The following is a 22,777-nucleotide window of genomic DNA, read 5'->3' on the forward strand; positions in this document are numbered from 1 at the left end:
GCTGGTGATCAGGGCTGATTGGGGCCTTCGACTGCTGGCTGGGGCCTTCCTTCCAGCTGCTGGCCAGGGCCTCCCTTCTCTGGCTGCTGGCTGCTATTTGGGGCCTCCCTTCCCTGGCCGCCAGCTGCTGGCCAGGGCCTTCCTTTGTTCTGCGGTGCCCCCTCGTGGTCAGCGCATGTCATAGTGAGCGATCAAACTCCCAGTTGAACTCCCAAGGGGGCAATTTGCATATTAGGCATATATATATATATATATATATATATCTATATATATATATATATATCTATTGCTTTACTTTTTATACTAAGCTTGAATGAATTTTTTAATTTAAAACACACCAAATAAGTTTACATAATAATACCTTACATATGTATACATCTATAAATTCTATAAATTTGTTGATTCAATCAAGTAATGCACCAACTCTGGCCTGTGGCCACCATTACCTAAACCAATCTCTGATCTTATCTCAAAGTGAAATTTATTTTTATTATGCTAAGTGATTGCTGGATGCCATTTCCCCATCCATTTTTTCATCTACTTCTCATCAGTAGACTGAGAACATATTATTATCTCCATATTTATACGTATGAAAGAATCAGAGGGCTTCATTGACTTGCCAAAGGTCACAGACCTAAATAGGACCTAAATCCATACCTCAAATTCCAGGCATTCCCCCCCCCCCCCCCCTCCGTTATAGTACAAGGGTTTCTAATGATGTGGTTTCCTAACTCCTTCCAAAAACCAATTCTGGTCATGGATAGCTGTAAAACTACTCATGGCACATAGTGTAAATTTCTCCTCTGGTTGTCAAGGTACCATTTATTTTTTTCCAATCTCCGATGCCCTATTTTCTTCTCCCTGCTTGGCTAAATTCTATTCATTTGTGAAATCATTTGGGTTCTTCCCAAATGCATTGCATCAAAATAAGACTTGGGACTGTTAACTTCCTTCTTTTTCCAGTAAAATGGCCTGGTCCTTAAGATTATAAATGATCAAGGTTTTCTTAGCCCAAGTGCTGAAGGAATAAGATGTACAACACTAATAAAAAGTCCTCATAGCCTCAGGCTACCACAGTGAAAGAAACAGAAAAAGAACCAATAAGTAAGGTTGATATAAACTGTTTTTAAATTTTATCTTATTTAAAAAAATTTATTGGGGTGATATCCATTAATAAAATTATATAGGTTTCAGGTATACAATACTATAATACACTTATTGAAGAGACTTTCCTTTCTCTAGTATATTCTTGGCTCCTTCATAAATTAGTTCTCCATACATGTGTGGGTTTATTTCCGGACTCTCAATTCTGTTTCATTAATCTGTGAAAGACTCATGTAGATGTCTAACAGGCATATGAAAAGATCTTCAACCTCACTAATTATTAGGGAAATACAAATAAAAAACACAGTGAGATATCACCTCACACCAGTTAGAATGGTTATTATCAAAATGATAAGAAGTAAGTGTTGGAGAGGATGTGGAGAAAAGGGAATCTTCATATACTGTTGGTGGGATTATACATTGGTGCAGCCACTGTGGAAAACAGAATGGAGGTTCCTTAAAAAATTAAGAATAGAATTATCATATGATGTAGCAATTCCTTTCCTGGGTATTTATTTGAAGAATGTGAAAACACTAATTTGAAAAGATATATGTACACCTATATTTATTGCAGCATTATTTAAAATAGCCAAGATATAGAAACAACGTAAATGTCCACTGATGAATGAATGGATAAAGATGTGTGGTATACACACACACACACACACACACACACACACACACACAATACTACTCAAGCATAAGAAGATGAAATAGTGCCATTTGTGACAAGATGGGTGGGTCTTGAGGGTATTATGTGAAGTTAAATAAGTCAGACAGAAAAGGACAAAAACTATTCCACCAAAAAAAAGTCATAAATGAACTAACAGAAAACAAACAAACTCATAGATACAGACTATAGAATGGCGGTCACCAGAAGGGAAGTGGGGTGGGTGGAAGGCAAATAGGATAAAGGGGGTCAAAATATAGGAAATGGAAGGAAATTAGTCTTTTTGGTTGTAAGCAATAGAGTATTCAGTATTGAATCACAATGTTGTATACCTGAAATTTCTATGCAATTAATCAATGTTGCATCAACAATAATAATAAAAAAAGGAAAACTGTGTGATGATCATTATTATTCTTTTCAGAAATTTTATTGTAAAATGGAGAAGCAAGACCTAACTAAGATCAAACAGGAGGAAATGGAAATTTTACTTTCTGGAACCTTGTCAGGAATGTGAAAGATGGGTCGAATGTGATCCCTGTCTCTATTTCGGGAGCCCCGCACAATGTAGGAAAACAGAGCCAACTCTTAACGCCTCTGGAGAAAACTGTGCACGTTCCCCAGTTGAGACTCTTACATCAGAAGGCAGCACCTTCTTATCGCCATCAGGATGCTGGTGGCTCCGCAGGTTCATCTTCATGCTGTGCCCTTACTCAGGCATACGTGAGAAAGGGGGCAAGATGGAGCCACCAACCATGTTATTGTACCTTGTCAGTGTTAGGAAGCATCAGAGTTCATATTTATATTTATATTTAGTGTAAATAATGAGCCCTGGAGAGGCAAAGCCCCTGCCTGGCAGGGCAAATGGTCTATTCCCTCCTGATCCCACAAGGCTCTGTAAACAAAGGAGACTTCGGCTATAAATAGGCCCTGGGTTAGGAAACGTTTCATGCAAGTCTGAATAACCAATGCCCTGCACAGTGTCAGATGAGGGCCAGAGTCATTACTGTCCAATTAGGAAAGCCAATGACATGCCAAGGAAACCCAGAAAGGACTTCCTTTGCTCTAGGTGGCAATGGGTGTGATGGGGAGGAAGGGATTCTTTATTAATTCGATTTCCCCTCTTTGCATTGATTTAGCTCCACAGGTGACACAGGGGTCCTGGAGCTTGCTCTAGGAGCCTGCCCTTGGATCAAGGGAGTTCGCCTCATTTGCAAACTCCCCACAGGACTGGAAGCAAAGCTGGGAGACGGAGCTGCCACAAAGCCAATCCCTGCCTCAACCTGTGGCGGGCTCCCCTGCCCGGGCTCCTCCACTGCCCCGGGAGCGGGCTCCCTCCCCCTCAGTCCGCCTCCACGACGGTGAGCCTGGCTGCTGCTCTCCCTGCACCTGTCGCACTGGCCGGCTTTGGCAGAGTGAAATGAGGAGACAGCTGGAGTGATTATAGTTCCTCTGTTTGAAGGTTGCCCAAATGAAAAACAAACAAACAAATCTGGTGAGTTTCATGTTTCTTTTAAGTGTACAGAAATGCAGCTGCTAAGTGGTGTAGATCAAAGGAGCCTTTTTACATTCGGCGCACCAAAGAGTTCTTCCTGGCTTGATCCTTGATGGAGATTTGTTAGAAAACTTTAGAAGAAGTTGCAGAAGAGGATTAGGTCTATTAAACTTATGTGGATTATGAAAAGTGCTTTATAAAGCTTATTAAGTATCCTCACTGCTTGCTGATCTCTGGAGAATGTAGTGAGCTCAGAGGTTGTATTTCAGGTAGTAGGAGTCAAGAGCGTAGTTGAAAAAAATTTATTTTATAGAGTGATAAGGTAATGTGATTGATTACCTATTTAATATCCTCAGTTTCTTACAGAGAAACAAAGGATATTATTCTAAAGCATTCAGTAATTTAAATACTTTGGGTGAAATGAATATTAATCTTAGACTCCAAGTATGAGGTTGTGTCTTAAAATATAAAGACATTATTTAGGTAAAATAAATGGAATATTATTTTCAGTGTACATTGCAATATTTTAAATAGCTTATACTCCAATGATTGGGGCAAACAAAATGTGTATTTATTATTTTCTATTAGTACCTTAGTATTTGTTAATTTTCTTAAAATTTCCATTTGTAAATGAATATAAAATTACTTTGCAATTGTAGGTTGCAGTAGAAAAAGTAAGGGATAGTATTTGAATATTTAAATGTTCTGAACATAAAAATGCTATTATTAAAGTTATAATTTCTATTTTGACTAGAGTGGTTAAATAGATGGTTTGTACTTTAAAGTGCTTTTGCTTTCATTTGACTTTAAATGACTTCTTGATCATGTCACTCCTCTATTTAGGAGTCACAATTTAAAAATATGCTACACGGATGGAATTAGCATAGCAAAATGTCTTATAGCACATTTTAGTTGTTGATTATGTTTGTATGTGTGATACAGTCTTATCTTGGTTATTCTAAGATTTCTTTCTATTTGTTCTCCAAATTCAACATTTTGCTTTTAGCTAACTTGTTTTTCATGGCTAAAGTAATATATCTATATCTAAAGAATTAATTTTCACCTAGGCTTGTGTTAATCTACAAGTTTAATTGAGAACGGTTTAGTACATAGTTATTTTGGTTTGGCTTGAGTCTTATTTTGACAGCTTTAAGGGGCTTGCTTGTTGGGGAGGGGGGAAGAAAAAGTGAGTGTGGAAGAGGCTCTTGAATTAAATAATGTATAAAGGTTAAACATCAAACACTGTGACTGTCATCACCATAATTCTAAATCACAGCTGACCATGGATATTGATCTCTTCCTCCAATAAATCCTAACCTCCTTGAAGTATCTTTTTTCTTCTATTGACCTGCTTTACATTTTCTTAGCCTCTGGATGTAGCTCCGTTAAAGGTAGGTTTGAGGACAGGAGCCCCCAAAGGTAGGTTTTCGTTTTGGATTCATACCAGACAGCTTACCAGAGGAATTTCAAATGACGTCCTGTTTGGGGTATATTCTCGAGGTGGTCTTGTCAAAGTGCTGAGCTATAGCGTTGGTTGGTTCTCCAATGGAAAGCAAGTAAATACGTGTATGCAGGCAAGTGCAAGAGAAACGCTAGATTTTAAATGAAGTGTGTAGAAGTTCTGGAAATGGAAGTTTTAAAATAGCTTATAGCCATTCAACAACAAGCCATTTTTTATTTGTTTCCCCCCAAATTTGAGGGTTGATTTACAAAGTACTTAATCTGGTGATTAGAATATGGCTTTGCTATTGGAAAGGAACTGTGGTTGTCCATGGTTTGCTTTCTATGGCAAATGCTAGCATTTTTCTTATTTTGGTACTCAATGTTGTATGCTTACGTTTTCTTTTTTAAATTTACATTTTTAAAATAAAGCCATTCGATTTCTAAAATAAAGCCTCTGTAATTTGGAAATTAATTTCAAAGAAATTTGACTGGGATACGTGTTTCACAAGGTACATGGGAGTTGAAAACTTTATCAAGGTAGTTGCTTTTTAATTCACAGTAAAATTCATGTTACTGTTGAAAAAATATTTTTAAAATATTACATGTTCATTGTAGATAAGTTAGAAGATATGGAAAAGTACAGTTATGAAAACCACTCATTATCAAAAGGCAGCGATAGCTATTAAATATCATGGTGTATTTATTAGGATGATGTATGCATATGTTTAAAAGTGACATTCTACTGCATTAAAATATTCTTTTAACTGGATAAACCATAACTCTTTAACATATTCCTTTGTTGACATTAAAGTTTTATTTTATATTAAATGGATAAAACAAGATTGGCTTGGCACAGTGCATTTTAGATATTGAAAACAATGGCTCTTCCCTATTCAAAAAATGTGGATGTTTTCATTTCCCCCAAATAGAATACTTCCTATGGAAATGGGTAAAGGAGGCAGTTCAAATGATTTCTACGCCGTCATTGTAATTTTAATGATAAACATTGTAAACACCAATATAGCTGATATTGACTGAGTTCTAGAAAGATTCATTTAAAAAGACTTAATAGGCCGTTCATATATCAAGGGAACACTTCCTAAAGAGTCTCCAGTACAAATCATTTAGAACACTTCTTTCCGGAGGGTATCATTATACTTGTAAATACATTTGCAAGCAAATAGGATATTTGGCTTTATTAAAATTCTCAAGGTACTTTCTGTATTACTACCTCTATTATAACAATAGTAGTGTCAGCTGAGGTTTATGGTTATAGGTGGGTTATAAAATCAGGAGGGGGGTGATGGATTTTAGGAAACTAATTACCAGCTACCAGCTTAAAATAGCATCTAGCTAGCAGTCCCTGACTCAACAGTTCCCCACTTTACACTAACGGTCTTAGGAAGACATTTTAAAAGAAAACTTCATAATACTGCCAAAGACCAGCACTGACAGTCCCCCGATAGTGAGGATGTGGCAGAAATTTCACTGCGCTGGAAAATATCAGGGACTCAAGGTTTAATGTGACCAGACAATAGGAAGACGCCCACTTTATACCTTTTCTTGTGTTTGACTCCTAATTCACAACGTCACCATGCCAAACAGGGAAATGGATCTCAACCTTTCAGCGGGTGCTGGTTTTGAGGAGGCCAAAGTACTCTGTGCTTCTCCCAAATGTTAGTATTTCTTTTCTTTCTTCTTCTTCTTTTTTTTTTTTTTCTTTTTTGTTAATCCTCACCTGAGTATATTTTTTCCATTGATGTTTTAGACAGAGTGGAAGGGAGGGAGGGAGGAAGGGAGAGAGAGAGGTTGAGAGAGAGAGAGATTGTTTAACTCAGGCACGTGCCCCGACCCGGGCCAGGGATGGAACCTTCACCCCAGGTCCATGCCCTTCCCTTGACCAGGAATGGAACCCGAGACCCTTCGGTACACTGGCCGATGCTCTAAGCATTTAGAAACACAGTCAAAGGCAGTGTTTCTCTGTCTAAAACTGTCAGATGTGGCAGACCACATAGCCAACTGTGGAGAATGAAGATGGAGGTTGACAGTGGTGATGACGTCTTGCACCCTCCATGCAGCTCTGCAGGCAGGCTGGGAGGCAGAGAAGCCTGGGAGGAGTGCACATTGGAGGGTTTTCATGGACTCCATCTCTGCAGTCAGGCTTCCTGAGCAGCGCTGTGCAGTTAGAGCTCTTCCCCAGATGAACAGTGCAGATGGAGACTGTTTCAAAAAGCAACAGTGCCTTTTTGAAAGTTTGGGTGTGTGCGTGTACACCCTTCACACACAGTTCCTGTGTGTCCTAGAGGTGAGCTTGTCTTCAGAGTGTCAGAAACCCAGACTGTGTAGGTAAAAGAAATGCTCACCAAGGCCAGTGAATACTACCAGACCTTGGAAATTGGCAGATCTGAGCAGCGATGTGGCCAATCGCCCAACTAGACCAAGAGTGAGGTCAAGGGAAATTCCTAATACCTCCTTGTATGTTATTGAATACCTGGCTCCCCCCCCCCCCTTTTTTTTTCTGAGATCAAATGTAATTCTGTTAGATAACATGCATTTAAAAAATATTGGGAGAGCCCAGCTGGTGTGGCTCAGTGGTTGAGGGTGGACCTATGAACCAGGAAGTCATGGTTCAATTCCAGGTCAGGGCACTTGCCCGGGTTTATGCAGGAGGCAGCCTATTGATGATTCTCTCTCATCATTGATGTTTCTATCCCTTTCTCCCTCTCCCTCCCTCTCTGAAATCAATAAAAATATTTTTAAAATACTAGAAGAAAGATCATCTGGCCATCCTCAGGTGGTGAAATTATGAGATTTGGAGTGATTTTTTTTATCTTGCTTTAAAAGAACCTGCACACGATATTTTAATAATCAGAAAAATTAAGGTTATTTTAACTGAGAGAACAACTAAAGTAAGTTTATAGTCATTGGATTTCAATAAGAAGATATCAATAGTTCTGTTTTTCCTTTTGAAGTCTCAGTGAGGGTCACCTTTTAGGTGATCACACGTAGGTTCATTAGGTATGGTGGTCCGGAGGCGAGGATTGCTTAGTCACCCAGATTTTCGCCCTGTCTGGAGTAGTGACACCACAAACCACACCTGAAACAACTCTTTTAATCTCAACAACTCCCCCCACACCCCCACCCCTTTGCTTTGGTTAGAGAATGTCAGAGTGTACTGGGCAACCAAGGTTATGTGATCTGGTGGGCCAGATCCGATTAATGTTTTTAATTGTGTTTTCAAGATGTAACACACCCAGGGAGATTTGTTCCAGATGGATGCAGTACAAAATGAAAAATAAAATAAAACGCCCTCCAAACACAATATTGTTCTGAATATTTCTTTGAGGCATCAGCAGGTTTTAAATCATTGGAAGACGGGCAGAAGACATTCTCTACATCATTGCGCCTTTCCCAGTAATTTGAACTAATTTTTGGTATTAAAGGCTTTCCTCTGTGGCCCTCTTCTCTCGCTGTCATTAGTGATCTTGCCCATTATATTTTTAAAAGTATCAGAACAAGGTATATGAAGTCATAATCTGGATAATTATAACTCAAGAGTATTTTTATATGACATACCCAATATTTTCTCTTAGTGCATAAAAATTTCTACATGTATTTTTGTGTGTATGTGCATATTTTGAAGGGTCACCGATAATACAAAAGCTTTGTTTAGAAAATATTCCGTTAAATGTGAAATGTATATGTAATAGAACAAACTGTTCTATAAAAACTATTGGAACAAATACATTTGACTTTTTATTTTGTATAAATACAACAAGTTGTTGGGATATTTAAAAATATCAAATCAGGGAGTTTAATTATGTGGTAATTTTTGATAGCTATTTGATTTCTTATATGACACATATCCTATCAAGTAGAAATAAATAGTATTTGAAGTGGCTCTCACAGAGTGCAAACAAAAGTGACATTTGGAGGAGGATATTTTGAAGTTAATTTAGGTTTAGGTCAGTAATGCTCTCACCAACAAATTAGTCTCACAAACTGACTAGTTTTATCTTAGTGCTTAGTTTAATAACTAGTTCTTACAAAGTAACTAAGGAGTTACTTTGCATATAACTAAAGCCATTTTTGTTTGTTTTTGTTGTTGGGGAATCACAAGATTTATCTCCAGGGTACTTAAATTATAAAAATAATTAAAAACCTAGGATTTTGCTTCTCTTTGATTTTGCAATAATTTGCCTTTTCACTTTGGATTTAAGTAACCTTAGAAAAGTAAAAAAAAAAAAAAGTCCTTAAACTTTCTCTTACAATTTAGATGAAAACAGGAATGCATCATTATCAGGAGCCATAGGTCTTTGAGGAATGAAACTGTTTAGGGAATCAATTTCACTTTAGTTATGTCAGTCACCCAGAATGGACAAAGTTACTTTTGTTGAGGATGGACTACTAGATGTGGGCTTTGTCCTGGATAGGAGCATGGGGAAATTTTGCACATCTATACAAGATGAAAACTTAAGAAAGTTATTAACTGATATATTTAAAATATGCGCACCAATAAACCTCAGACAATTTATAACAGGCCTCCGCATTGCTACCTTAAAGCTCCACTTTTAGGAGAAGCAATGAAGCAATTTGCCATGAAATTCTTCCTACTAGAGATTCCATAATCTCTCAAATTTACACAAGAGATAGTATAAACTGTTTTAAATGTTTAAGCCCTAGTCACTAACATTGAGGTTTTGTTCCCAATTAAGATTTCTTGCGGGAAGAGACTGGACAAAAATCATGCACCTATGGATGAGGACAGTGGGTGGGGAGTGAGGGCGGAGGGTGGGGTGGGAACTGGGAGGAGGGGAGTTATGGGAGGATAAAAGAGGAACAAATGTAATAATCTGAACAATAAAGATTTAATTATTTAAAAAATAAATAAATAAATAAATAAATAAATAGGCTGGGAAAAAAAAAGATTTCTATATGAAGTTAAAATCACATAAACATGACAAATAGCATGAGCATCTTTGACTAAAAAAACTGTAATATTTGAGCCTAGTGGGAGTAGTTATCTTAATTTTTTTGAAGAAAATCACATGAGGAGAATGAATTGTTGACAATGGCATGGGGTTGTGTGGAAAACAGGGTATCTTTGTAACCTGAGCAGGATCACAACTGTTTTGACATATTCACTCCTCACAGACATAAGTGTCTGGGTGTGCTATTTCTTTACCTTGGAGTTCCAAGGCACCTCTTTGAAAGCAATGTTTTCAGATGCGTAGCTATCCCAAAGGACAGATATTTGAAGGTGATGATTCAGGAAATTAATAGAATAGGAACTGGCTTAAATTGTTCTTTCAATCTGAATACAGTTGCTTAAGTAACAGTGTAGTTTGGGTTCAGTACAGGAAAATAAAACATATGCCAAGGATTTTTTTCCCCTTTAAATAAGTCTCAAGTTACTGGAATAAAAACAAACAACAACAACAACAAAACGCCCCGACGTGCTAGTTAAAAGGATATGAATTGTGGAGAGCCCTAGATTATTTATAGATTATAGTTGGAAATTTTGAGTGAAATGGCCAAATTATTTTCTCATTCCCTGTATTCTTTGTAGGTTGATTCCATTTCTGTTAGTGTCTTTGGACTAACCTTCACTAGCAAAACCTTTCTTTGTAAACACTGGGAGACCTTGCCAGTTCTAAATTGACAGTTTAGCAAATGTGGAACTCAACATTGTTGCAGGAAGGCTAAAATTTCACAGGCCAAACTGTTTTCTGGGTACCATTTGATCCGGTGGCATTTGAAGAGAAAAGCCCTTAATTTACAGCAAAAATGATTGAAAAAGTGTTGCATACTCTGACAAACTGTGGTTTCTGTTTTCTTCAAGCCAAACTTGCATTCTCACCTTTTGTTAGTCATGCCTTTATCTTTTGCAGACTTAACAGCAAATAGGAAATGAAAATTGAATATGGGGTTGAAACATCCTTTCATTTTTTTTTAAGGTTGCTATTTTAGTTTGTGATTTATGGAGGCCTCCTTTTGCTCAGATCTCCTTTTGCAGCTTATCTTTATTAGTGTTTATCAAAGGGAGAGCAAAATTATAATTGCTGGAGGTGGGTCCTTGGAATCTGCCTATTCAATACACATCCTCTAGGTCAGCGGTTCTCAACCTGTGGGTCGCGACCCATTTTGGGGTCAAACGACCCTTTCACAGGGGTTGCCTAAGACCATTGGAAAACACATATATAATTACGTATTGTTTTTGTGATTAATCACTATGCTTTAATTATGTTCAATTTGTAACAATGAAAATATATCCTGCATATCAGATATTTACATTACGATTCATAATAGTAGCAAAATTTCAGTTATGAAGTAGCAACGAAAATAATTTTATGGTTGGGGGTCACCACAACATGAGGAACTGTATTAAAGGGTCCCGGCATTAGGAAGGTTGAGAACCACTGCTCTAGGTAATCTTTGAGAGGCATTGCTTTAGGGGTTTCAGATGCTTTGAAAGAAGAGGAAATACGCACACCTCTCTCCCACTCCTCATCTCCATACAGTAGATTTTTTTTTTTTTTTACTTAGCATTTTAATAAAGGGTTTCATGTGGAAAAAATTAGCCTGGATGGTTAAGATCAGATTGTCTAGGACTTTAGTTCATCCAATGCACTACAGGTTAAAGAAGAGATGACAGGTAGTATGACTGGCCTAATAATCCTAAATGATGAATGTAGATAAAATAGCTATGGAGGGAAATTTTCAAGACATTTCCCGAGTTTTAAAAATCAGAGGTCAGTTCTTCAATATAATTGTCAATACTGTCATCATCAGCAATGGCAGTTTAAAGCACCATGATTTTAAAGTTGAGCTATGAGGTCTAAATGGTTTCCAGACTGTGAGGAAGATCTTGACCTAGAGCTGATAATTTATAGCAAAGAAATATTCATTTTTAAAGAAGCCAATGCTGGAATGTAATAATAGAAAATTCAGTCATTTGTACTTATGTTGCTGTTTTTCAACTGAAAATTTGGCTCGTCACAAGCCAAAAGAATGGTTAAACATACAGACACCCCAAAATAAAATAAAACACACATCATCTCAATATGTTCCTCAAAACAATAAAATGAGATAACTAACAGCTAGGAGGAGAGGCATAAAATATATGAATTTATGAATACAATATATGAATGAAGTCATATGTATGTAGAGAAGTGAGTGATTTGTGAGAGAAATTATATTTAATAGCGTTCCAGAAAGGCAGACAAAGCAAATTTTCATGATTTTGGGATTCCTAACATCAAGTAGCTTCCAATGGTTAGTAACCCCAGAAATATAATATGATGTGATAAATACCACTGTAGACGTACGAATGTTAGAAGAGAAGGTTGGCAGAGTTCTGAACTTTGCCTGGGGAGGTTGTGGAAGGTTTGTCAGAAAAGACGACCGGAGGGCTGCTTATAGATACTATGTCCTAAAGAAATATTTGCATAACATCATTATTGTTCATCCTTGTGACAACTGATCTCCGAATCAGATATTTTTTAGATTACTTTTCCACTGGGTTTACAAAGTTTAACTTTAGTCTTTCTTTGGATATTTTGGTTTTCTCACTTTTTCCCTGTGCGTAAATGCAACAGAAGTAGCAGTGAAATCGATTTGAGGCTCTGATAAAATGCCTCTAATAATGCTGTTCAACATGCACTTAAGTTTTAGAAATTCAGGGCCTTTATGCAAATGGCTCTGGAAATGGCTGCTGAGTTGAAAGCTGTTGAGTTGAAGGATGCTGAGTCACAGCTATTGTGAATGGGGAAGCATGTCATAGAAGTACATGTACTGTACTTAAATGATAGTTTGAGATTAACAAAAGCAGTTGACTAGATGATGGGTGTTGTGAAGAGCTGGTGGTATCAAGAGAGTTGATTGGTTAGGTCAGTGGTCGGCAAACTGCGGCTCGCGAGCCACATGCGGCTCTTTGGCCCCTTGAGTGTGGCTCTTCCTAAGCCATAGGAGTACCCTAATTAAGTTAATAACAATGTACCTACCTATATAGTTTAAGTTTAAAAAATTTGGCTCTCAAAAGAAATTTCAATCGTCGTACTGTTGATATTTGGCTCTGTTGACTAATGAGTTTGCCGACCACTGGGTTAGGTTCTCTTTAATTTTTCCCCTCAAAGCTATTTCTTCTTTAATAGCTAGAAAAGAAATGAGGAGAAAACAGGGGAAAGAAACTTACTTAGACTTTTAACTGCTAATTAAAGAGAAACGTGGCTGAGAATGAGAGGCAGTTTGAGGCCAACTTGATGTTAAGCTACACGGAAAGTAAGCCTGAGTCTCCTGGAAGAGCATTTCCCTGCAAGCTAAGAAAAGGTTGGAGAATGTGGTTAAGGGGAATCTTCTGTACCAATGAGAAAGGAATTTACCTTCTTTATAAATTGCTTTCTAGTCAACTTTTAACCTGATGTCCATTTAATGAATATTTTTGTTTTAATTTGTCAATTTTGCATTTTAACAAGCAGAACAGCCTCTTGCTTTTATGAGGAAGCTCTGACTGAAGTCACCCACATTAGTAAGGAGGGCATTTACCACGTGACATGCATTACACAGGGAGGCAGCCTTGCCACCTAATGGTGGTATATTAAAGTTTCACTTTGAATTTCAGTTTAAGGTGAAGTAAGAACTTTTGAAAAGTGGTAAATACTACACAGCATAGAGAAGTGATGGGAAATATCATCTTACTTTTCTTTAAAACATACTTTATAAAGCAGATGGTTTAAAAGATCATAGAAATATCTGGAAAGCAGAAGCTAGAAAAAAAATGCTTTAATTGGCAAAATCTCCTTCACTGATGGACTCTTTCTTACTAACAATAAAGCACTGAATACCAAGAAAACATTAAATATCTTTTTTTGAAAGGTGAGTGAGTAGAACACAGTCAAAGCATTGCACATGACATTTATCAAGCTTCAGGGGAAAAGGAGATGTCGATCCCTGTCTGCCAGTCATGGGGACAATACTTTCTATATTTATGAAGTCAATGACATGCAGCACACAGACTCGCAAAGGCAGGCTGATGTTCTCAAGGCAAGAAAATAAATCTATTTTAGCAAGAAATAGATGAGCAACTCTGTGCTTTCTGTATTTCTGTCCTGGTCCTTTGTGACTGTTACTACTTCTGTGCCCTTTTCTCATTTACATTATCTTTAGCTTTAGGAATGAAATTTCCAATCAGCTGGACATACCACCAGAATCTATAATTATTGTTTTGGCATTATGCTATTTCTATAAGAAACTGAATTTCTTATAATTAACCTCAGGCTAGTAAGAGCAAAAGCAAAATATATCCTTTTAAGTATGGTTCTTTGCATAAATCTTCAAGTATTTTAGCCATCGAGCCATAAACTCTAACAATTCTGTTCTCTTATTCATTCACCTCATTATAAGAATTCCCTAATGGAAGAGCTGACAACACTTGATGCGTTGAGTGGGCCATTTAGGTCTCGTGTAGAAAAATCTCTTTTGAGAGGTGAGCAGCCAAATGTCACCCTGAACTTTGATGTGTCGTTAGTGATTTCTTGAAAGTGAAACATATGCTAGTCTGGTTTTGTATTTTTCTTGTTTGTGATTCATATATAGACTGTCCCTCCCACCATTTCCTCAGCCTACCTTCCTCAAGAAAAGGTATACCCTACAAGGCACTGCCTAGATACGCTGCAGCGATGACTTCCAAACTTGTTCGGGGTGCTGAGAACCTGGACCCTGGGGAATTCATTGTGGTACAGAGTAGTAGCAATAATGCAAACTTAGAATGGTTAAATAGACATGTTTGGGACTCGTGCGTTATCTCGTGCTAGATTTTATGATAAACAAACAGTAGCAGCAACCAAAGGTGGCAAAAAGCTCATGCGATGGACAGAGCCATGTTTTGCTCATTAACCCTTTGTTTCCATTTGAAAATTGGAAAAAGAAATTATTTTGGGTGAAAAGTACTCCACTTCCTCTTGTGAATACCAGTGTGTTAACATAGTTTGAAAAACACTATGCTAAGCTCAGTGTGTCTCACTGCTGGATGTGTAGCAGAATCCCCCAAGCAATTTGAAAAAAGAAATCATAATAATACCTGGGATCCACCCCAGATGGGTTTACTGAAAATTCTTGGGTATTTTACTTAGGCATTTATAGTTTTAAAAATTTTTCTAGGTGATCCCAATTGTAAACCCAAAGCTGCCAATATTATGCTGGGCAAGGCTTGGGATAGACATTGAGGGGGGTTGTACTTGGACTTTGTCTGTGACAGGCAGATCATCTGTTGCTGTTACTCAGGTTGTGTGCTCTGATTGTTAATAGCAACAACCCCAGCCATTCCATTGCTACAATCTCTCCCCTTCCCCACTGATGTATCTGTTCAGTTTCTATATCACACAGGCCAATCCCTGCAAGATATGCCCGTTTTTCAGTCTCCTGATGGCTCCTCATGTGCCTTTATTCCTTAAATATCTGGTTAAAATTCACTTATCTCTGGAGTAGGGAGTATTGTCTAGTGAACAGAGCACAGGTAGTGAAGTCAGGCTGACTTAATTAAACTTCTAACCCAACCATTTACATACTGATACTTTCTGAGCATTTGTCTCCTCACCTGCACACTGTGGATTAAGATTAAGTCAGTCACCACATGTAAGCATTGCCTGCTGCTCCCTGTGGTTACTGTTCACATTTTAGATCCACACCTCCCTTCTGCAGGACATGAATGAATACTGGAACTTATGGTTGTATTGCAAATGTGTTTGCTTCATGACTATAGTTTGGGTCTACAGTTAGATTTCACATATTTTTGTCAGGGATGTTGTCTTCCCTTTATTGGTTGTCCCCAATCTTCTTTTCATTGCCCCCAACTCCAATCTTGTATATATCCCAGCCTTTATACAGTTCTCTGTATAGTGGTTGTATCCTACATGTTGACAACACACTTCTCTCCTGATTTTAAAATGCTACAGACTTCCTAAAGTAGATATTGAAAGCAATTGCAAAGAATCAGATCTTTAGTAGTTCAATCAATCAACTATGCAGTATTAAAGGCATTTTGAAATATATTTTGAAGTATTTGTTCAATCCAAGAAGAATCACCATTTAAACTAACATGAGGGCATAATGGTATTTTCATGTAAAACACACTTTTCATTAATAATCAGAGGCTGTGTAATTATATCAATGCATGCAGAAAATGTGAAAGTCTGCCAAGATTTATCTGTGGACAATTTACATTTATGACTTCTTTCAAATGTAAAATCAGTTACTATGGCCTTTTTACCTTGAGCTCAAATATAGCTTTAATTATATTTAGAAACTGTGCCTTATAGTCCTATAAGAATTCACACTGTAATGCTAAGAGCAGATGGAAAATGGTGCTGTGATATTACAATATAATCTTGCAAATAGGTGCGAAGAATTAACCATCTAAAGTTTCATAGGTTTCTGCTGCTTCTGATGGCTGCACCTGTGTGGTTGGTACCAATATTTTTAAAATGCTACTAACATTCCTTCTTTGGGGTTTATCTTTGTTTCTTTTAGGCTTCAAGTCTGGTTCCAAAATGACATATTTGTGGTCCTGCCTATGAAACTGGGGCAGACAGGACAGCTGCCCATAAAAATGAGAGTAGGAAGGGAGAAGGGCCGAAGGGTTTGAATCAAGGCTGAAGGAATTCTGTGCACGCTCCAGGCCAAGGATGAGGAGCCACAATGAACTGGGGAGGAAAGTCAGGAGCACAAAATCAGTTCATTGAGGCAGTAAACATTTGAATGAATGAATGAATGAATGGAACCCTGACTATGTGCCAGATACCAGCACAGATTTGTAAACCTATAACTTTCCTACCTGGTAGATATCTAGACACCTTTCTCCACCTCATGCATTCTTCAAGGTCCTCAAAGCAGGTTCATTGTTTGAGAATTTTTTTTCCCAATTTTTATTTCCTCTTCTTGATATTCTATAGCTTTGAGCTATCAGTTTGAAAGAAGATTTAAGAATGATATTTTAAATAGTTTTCAGAAAAAGTAGTCACTGCAAAATAAGAGTGACCTCGGGTTTTAGAAATGTAGAGGTTGTAGGGTGTACAGATTCTGCACCACACAACTCTAGGGAGACACCACTATTATGAAAGTGAATGGTAACTGACAGAATCGTGCAGTGCATAACTTGGACAACTGTACCTGGTGGCCCAGAATATGTGGCCTACTCTTTTCAAACAATACTTGGAATTCATGATATATAATTATAATAAACATTCACATGAAATTTTAAAAAATGCAGTACCACACCAGAGTGGTATGTGCATTGCTATTAGGGGTACTGCACCTGGACAGCCATCCCAATACTTTTCTATCTAATTCCTGGTTAACTATATGTTAGATGACCTCAGATCCTTTACTGAGGACCACTCGGTAGCCTGACCCTCTTCATCGTGTTCTGCTATCTTACATTAACAAATTTCAGTTGTTCACCTGAAGTACAGGATTCAGGGTGACTTTCTTAATTTGCCATTCCCTAGGGCAGTCTGTTTCAATTTGCTTGATGTTAGAAATAACAGTGTCTGTAAATCATACAGATTCCTAGTCTCCATTTTATGATTGTGGAATCAGAAGTTCTAAAGCAGTGCCTGGAGATTTTTGGATCTGCTCCTGTGGTATCAGAATTTTATGATATGGAATTTCCTTATCATAAGACATTGCTCTAGCAGAGTATCTCAAACAGAACATCTCCATCACCAAAGTCCATAATTAAAGCCAAAAGTGATGGTTCAAAAGTATCCCAGAAACTCTTATGGGGACTCAAATCTGCACATTCAGTGAAGATCCTCATGTTGGTTTTTGCAAATTACTCCTTTGCATAATATTCCTAAAGTTGGAGTGGTTACAAAACAGGTAGTCATAGCCCAGCTGATACCAGTAAAGAAGTTCCTAATGATCTAACAACTGTCCATCACTCATTAAATGTAGGGAGGCATGCTCTGTTGAAGCCAGAGGGGGGGTCATGTGCATACTTAGGAAAAGTCTTTGGAATTCTGCCACCTTGCTCAGGCTGCAGAGTACTTGCCTACAAACCACTTTATGGAAGCCATACAACACCCCATAAAGTGGGCATGACTGTGCCTATGTAACTGATGGGGGAACTGGTAGTCAGTGAGACTCACTCAATTTCCCAAAGACACAGCCAGCAAGAAGCATGGCCAGAGTGTATTTCTAGTTCTTGGGGATTCCAGCTTAATAAAGTTTTTTGACGATACCATAGTCCCGCTCTATAACAGTGTGTGGGGGGGTGGGGGGTAAAGGGGGATGTATGTGTTTTGAACTCTGTAGTCATGGACAGGATAGATATTCTGGGGTGAGTGTGTGGCCCATGGCAATGTGTGTGCAAGTTATGCCGAATTCTATAGTCAAATAAGACCATTCTGAATCTGAAGTTGCTTTTTCTATTTTCATCACCTCATCTGGGAGGGCCATTTTGCTCTGTGGCAAAAACTAAAGACAACCCAAACAAGATGTGCTAACTTTGGTTTGGACTTCTCAGTATTGCTTTCCTGCCTGCCTCCATTTGGGCACCAATGCTTGGGGATACTGAATATTTTCTCCACACACAGGGCCCTCCCAAGTGAGGTGCCTTGTTTTCCAGGGAGGTAGATCCATGTGGATTTTGTCAGTGGACTCCTCCTGGAAGCAGTTGAAAAACAGACATGTAGGGAATGCCTACTTAGTTGTTATAAGTAGCATTGTTGAATGGGTGGTATTTGGGTCTTGAACAATTTTATCATCCTTGGGTTCTTGCAAAAGACGTTGGGCATTATTTCACCTCAGGCATGACACCAGAGTGCCTTCCAAGTGATTCTAAATAAATAATTGGATTCAGCATTTGCTTGGGTTACCATTGTGCCTTTGAGAAGGCAAGTTAAGAGCAAATACCCGCCCGCCCCCCGGCCTGCTCCACCATAACCATGCCTTGGGTTCTGTAATCTCACTTGCTTCCTGCATCAGCTAACAGCCCGAACTGCCATGTGTATAGAAAGCTTATGAAATACGCAGAAACTTAGCATGTAATGTAGAAAGAATGTCTAGAATGTGTATGTATGCCATACATAGGAGGCAAAGAACCTAAGGATATACAAGGCAAATCTCCGCTCTGTTTGGGGCTCAGCCTTTGGAGGCAACTTAAACAGCCCTTTTCTGAACCTCCGAGTGCGTATGGTTTGTCACTTCCCACCAACCTGATTTTTGCCACAACACTTTGTCTATAATTTTAAGCAAAATTTTAGCAAAAGTTCTGGTCTGGTGAAATAAGGTTCCAAGGCAGCTGTCTTCACATTGGGGTTCACGCACAGTGAGGGTGCATGAAGACTTCCCAGATTCTTAACATTCAGATGTACTCTTCTCTAATATTCATGAGCCTGAGGTTTGCTGTTTCCTCCCAACCCCAACCTCCATGAATGCCCTTTCTTGGTTACTGTATAATTTATCATTCAAACTGGAATACTTTTGAGAGTGCATGGGAGCTCTATTAGTCATTAAGTCATGGCAAAAGTGTGAACCGGGATTATTTTGGATGAAATTGCATTGCATGGTCACCTTGCACTTCTACCATTTTATAAGAGGAAGACAAACCTCTTCACACTCCTTACTATGGTAAATGACCCAAGCTGGGTAAACTTCTGGAAGACAAACAAAGGGACAGTTGAGAAGGCACATGGCTCTTTAGGGAATAACTAGTAGCAGCAAGGCGAAGGTTTGCAGTGAGAAATAGTGAAGGAGTGGCACTCTATGTCATCCGTGCAATAACGCATGGTGGGTCCCTGTGGCTTCTCTCTCTCCCTCTCTATCTTAGAATTGGAAGTAAGAAGTGAGATGGTTGTCCCAAGCATGTGTAGTAACACTTATTTCAAATAAAAATGAAACCTGGCTTTTTAGGCAGGAACATAAATCTGATTTGGCTGATGGATTTGACGAGGACCATTGTTTCCTATCAGATTGTGTGACAGATGTTTTCCCTAAATTAAGTGAGTTAAATTTTCAGCTCTCAGGTTTTGAAAAAAAAATTTTTTTTCAGCTCATATGCATTTTACCATATGCCATAAAGTACACCTGTAGTGACTATTAAACATATAACAATTTTTAAATGTTAACTTTAAAATAAATGAGTGGTACAGAGTAGTTTTCCATGATTCTTTTAGCAGAATACTTGTAGACCATTTGAAGTATTTACATCTGCGTATTCATGATGTTTACTGTCTGGCCTCTTGTCTCCTTGTTAGTGTGTTAACCACAATGGCTGCCACATATTTCCAATTGCGTATCCCCCACCCTCCCCCGTGGAACCACTGTGGGCCCAGTAACTCCTCAAGTGAACAAATCCCATGTTAGAGAAGGTACCTGAAAGGAAGACCTTGCTATCTTGTCTGATCAGGCAACTCAAATGTCCTGGCCTGGACACTTTGCTGCTTCATTTCTGATTGGATCTGTCAGGGTCCAAGCATCATCTCTCTGGGTAACTTATTATAAAACATACACACTTTCACCCTTCTCGGCTCCATTTTTCCCCCTCCTCCTATTTAGCAACTTAAAAAAAGAAATTTTTCTTCTATCCTTCTAAGCTTTTTCTGGATGGACTAATAATCAAATTAATATGAGACAGATCAACAGGGGAAAATAATCAAATTGATTATTCATGTAAGCACTGGGGTTCCATAAAAATATGGGGCCCAGTCTTGGCCAACGTGAATAATGCTGCAATGAACATAGGGGTGCATATATCTTGGCAAATAAATGTTTTCAAATTTTGGGGGTAAGGCACCAGAAGAGGGGTTGCTGGGTCATATGGTAACTGTATTCTAAATTTTTTGAGTCGCCCCCTTACTTTTTTTCATAGTGGCTGTACCAGTTTACATTCCCACCAGCAGTGAGTAAGGGTTTCTTTTTCTGTACAAACTCTCCAACACTTGTTATTATTTTTGAAACAACAGAAGTGTCTCTCAATAGATGTTTGGATAAAGAAGATGTGGTACATACATATAATGGAATACCATTCAGCCAGAAGAAAAGATGAAATACTGCCATTTGCAACAACTTGGATGAATCTTGAGAATATCATGCCAAGTGAAATAAAGACAGAAAGAGTCAAGAACTATATGATTTCACTCATATGTAAGATAATAAAACTGAAAGCAACAAATAAACAAGAAAAACAAAGATAAAACTCGGAGCTATAGACAATAGTGTGGTGTTTATCAGAGGCAAGGGGGTTAGTGGGAGATAGTAAAGGGTAAAGGGGGTCAAATATACAGTGGGGCCTTGACTTATGAGTTTAATTCGTTCCGTGATGGAGCTCGTAACTCAAATTATTCCTATGTCAAATCAAGAAGTGAACGAGTAAGGCACGTGATGCTGGGCTGATGTTGTGGCGTTCACTGTGATGTTCGCTGCGCCAACTAGTGGTGGGGTATCTGAAGCCGGCTCATAACCCGATTTTTAGCTCGCAACTCAAAGCAAAAAATCGGCCGAGAAAAACTTGTTACTCGGGACACTCGTAAGTCAAGGCCCCACTGTATGGTGAGGAAATGAGATTTGACTGTGGGTGGTGAAAACACAATGAAATATACAGAAGATGTATCATAGCATTGTACACTTAAAACCTGTATAATTTTATAAAACGATGTCATCCCAATGAATTTAATAAAAAAAGAACGTGGGGCCCTGAGGACAGATTGGGTAGTTAAGGCTTTTATGTCATCCTGAGCTAAGGAGGAAAGATGGGGGATGTTGTCTGGGACTGCAGAGGGTAGGAAGGCAATTCACAGGGAGAAAGAAAAGCGAATGCTTGGGAGGCAGGTGATAGCTGGGCCATCTTTAACCACGGGACACAGAGAGGACTTGGGTCAAAGGGGCCTTGCTAGGTTCTTCCCTGTATATCACACCTCATTCATATTAAACTACCATTACCTATGCTGACAGCTCCCTTCGGGAGCCAGTCCTCTATCTAAATCCCTGTAGGCATTTAGGGGAAGGTCAAAGTTCTCTTCTGAATCTTTTTTTATTTTATTTAAATAACCAGATTAAAATAATCAATATCCCCCAAATCATATTTTGAGGTAGCAAACTCTGCTTCCCTTCACAATCACAAGGAAAAATTCTATTCACAGAATAGCAGAATTTATACTCAGGTCATGGTTGTCAATCTACTTAGTAAAAGGCGAAAGATTTATGCGATCTGAAGAGAAACCATCTACTTAGATCTTTATTTATTAGATTGACAATTTTTTCCTTGTACCTAGCAGATGGCTATTTTGTGACTTATTTTGTTCTTCAGAGAATCTTAATACAACCATAGAGGTGGAACCAAAAGGAAAGTGATTGAGAATTTTCCTGAGGAAATTGAACATGAGTCATATTGGTCAATGCACAGAGGAACAAATTCAGACGTACACAGGAAAGAAAGTGATGATGGGCGGGATCTCTTTATTCTTCCCCGTAAATCTTAATCCCAAACTTCTAATTCCTACTCTACATTTCTAGGTAGTTCTGAGATAGTAAGTTCTCTCTGAACAGGTCAACAATGCTTATTTACCTTTGGTATCTGATAAGAAGAGCCACGAAAATAGCTTATGTGTTTGTAGATTCTTTTTGTTGTTGTTAATCCTCACCCAAGGATATTTTTTCCATTGATTTTTAGAGAGAGCAGACAGGAGGGAGGGGGGGGAGGAGAGAGAGAGAGAGAGAGAGAGAGAGAGAACAGTGATGTGAGAGATACACAACAGTTGGTTGCATCCCACAGGTGATGACCTTAACTGGGAATTGAACCTGAAAACCTTCCATACCCAGAATGATGCTCTAACCATTGAGAATACCATCCAGGGCTGTTTGTAGATTCTTAGTTAGAAAATGGCACACTCTCATATATTATTTTTTTAATTCTACAAGAGTAGTTTATCGCACGTGGAAATGGCATTCGTGCTGAAGAAGGTCATGCTCAGAGCATGTTCACAGGCCTGGAAGGTTTAAACATCTTCCAGGGTTGCACTCTGCTTCTTGTATACACTCTCCTCATATCAGCAAATTAGCCCGTGAAGCAT

At 38.4% G+C, this 22,777-nt stretch overlaps 1 protein-coding gene across 1 annotated transcript in view; it reads left to right on the forward strand.

The window, feature by feature from the left end:
* Positions 1-3,186: 3,186 nt before the first annotated feature.
* Positions 3,187-22,777, forward strand: part of TRPM3 (transient receptor potential cation channel subfamily M member 3) — a 773,499-nt gene continuing 753,908 nt past the window's right edge. The window contains exon 1 of the mRNA XM_070431513.1: positions 3,187-3,266. Within this exon, the coding sequence (XP_070287614.1) occupies positions 3,243-3,266 (24 nt within the window). The 5' untranslated portion in view covers positions 3,187-3,242. The remainder of the gene's footprint in view (positions 3,267-22,777) is intronic.

The sequence above is a fragment of the Myotis yumanensis genome, unplaced genomic scaffold (assembly GCF_028538775.1).
Source record: "Myotis yumanensis isolate MYYU_CA2020_CCGP unplaced genomic scaffold, mMyoYum1.0.hap1 SCAF_12, whole genome shotgun sequence".
NCBI classification, from domain to species: Eukaryota; Metazoa; Chordata; class Mammalia; order Chiroptera; family Vespertilionidae; genus Myotis; species Myotis yumanensis.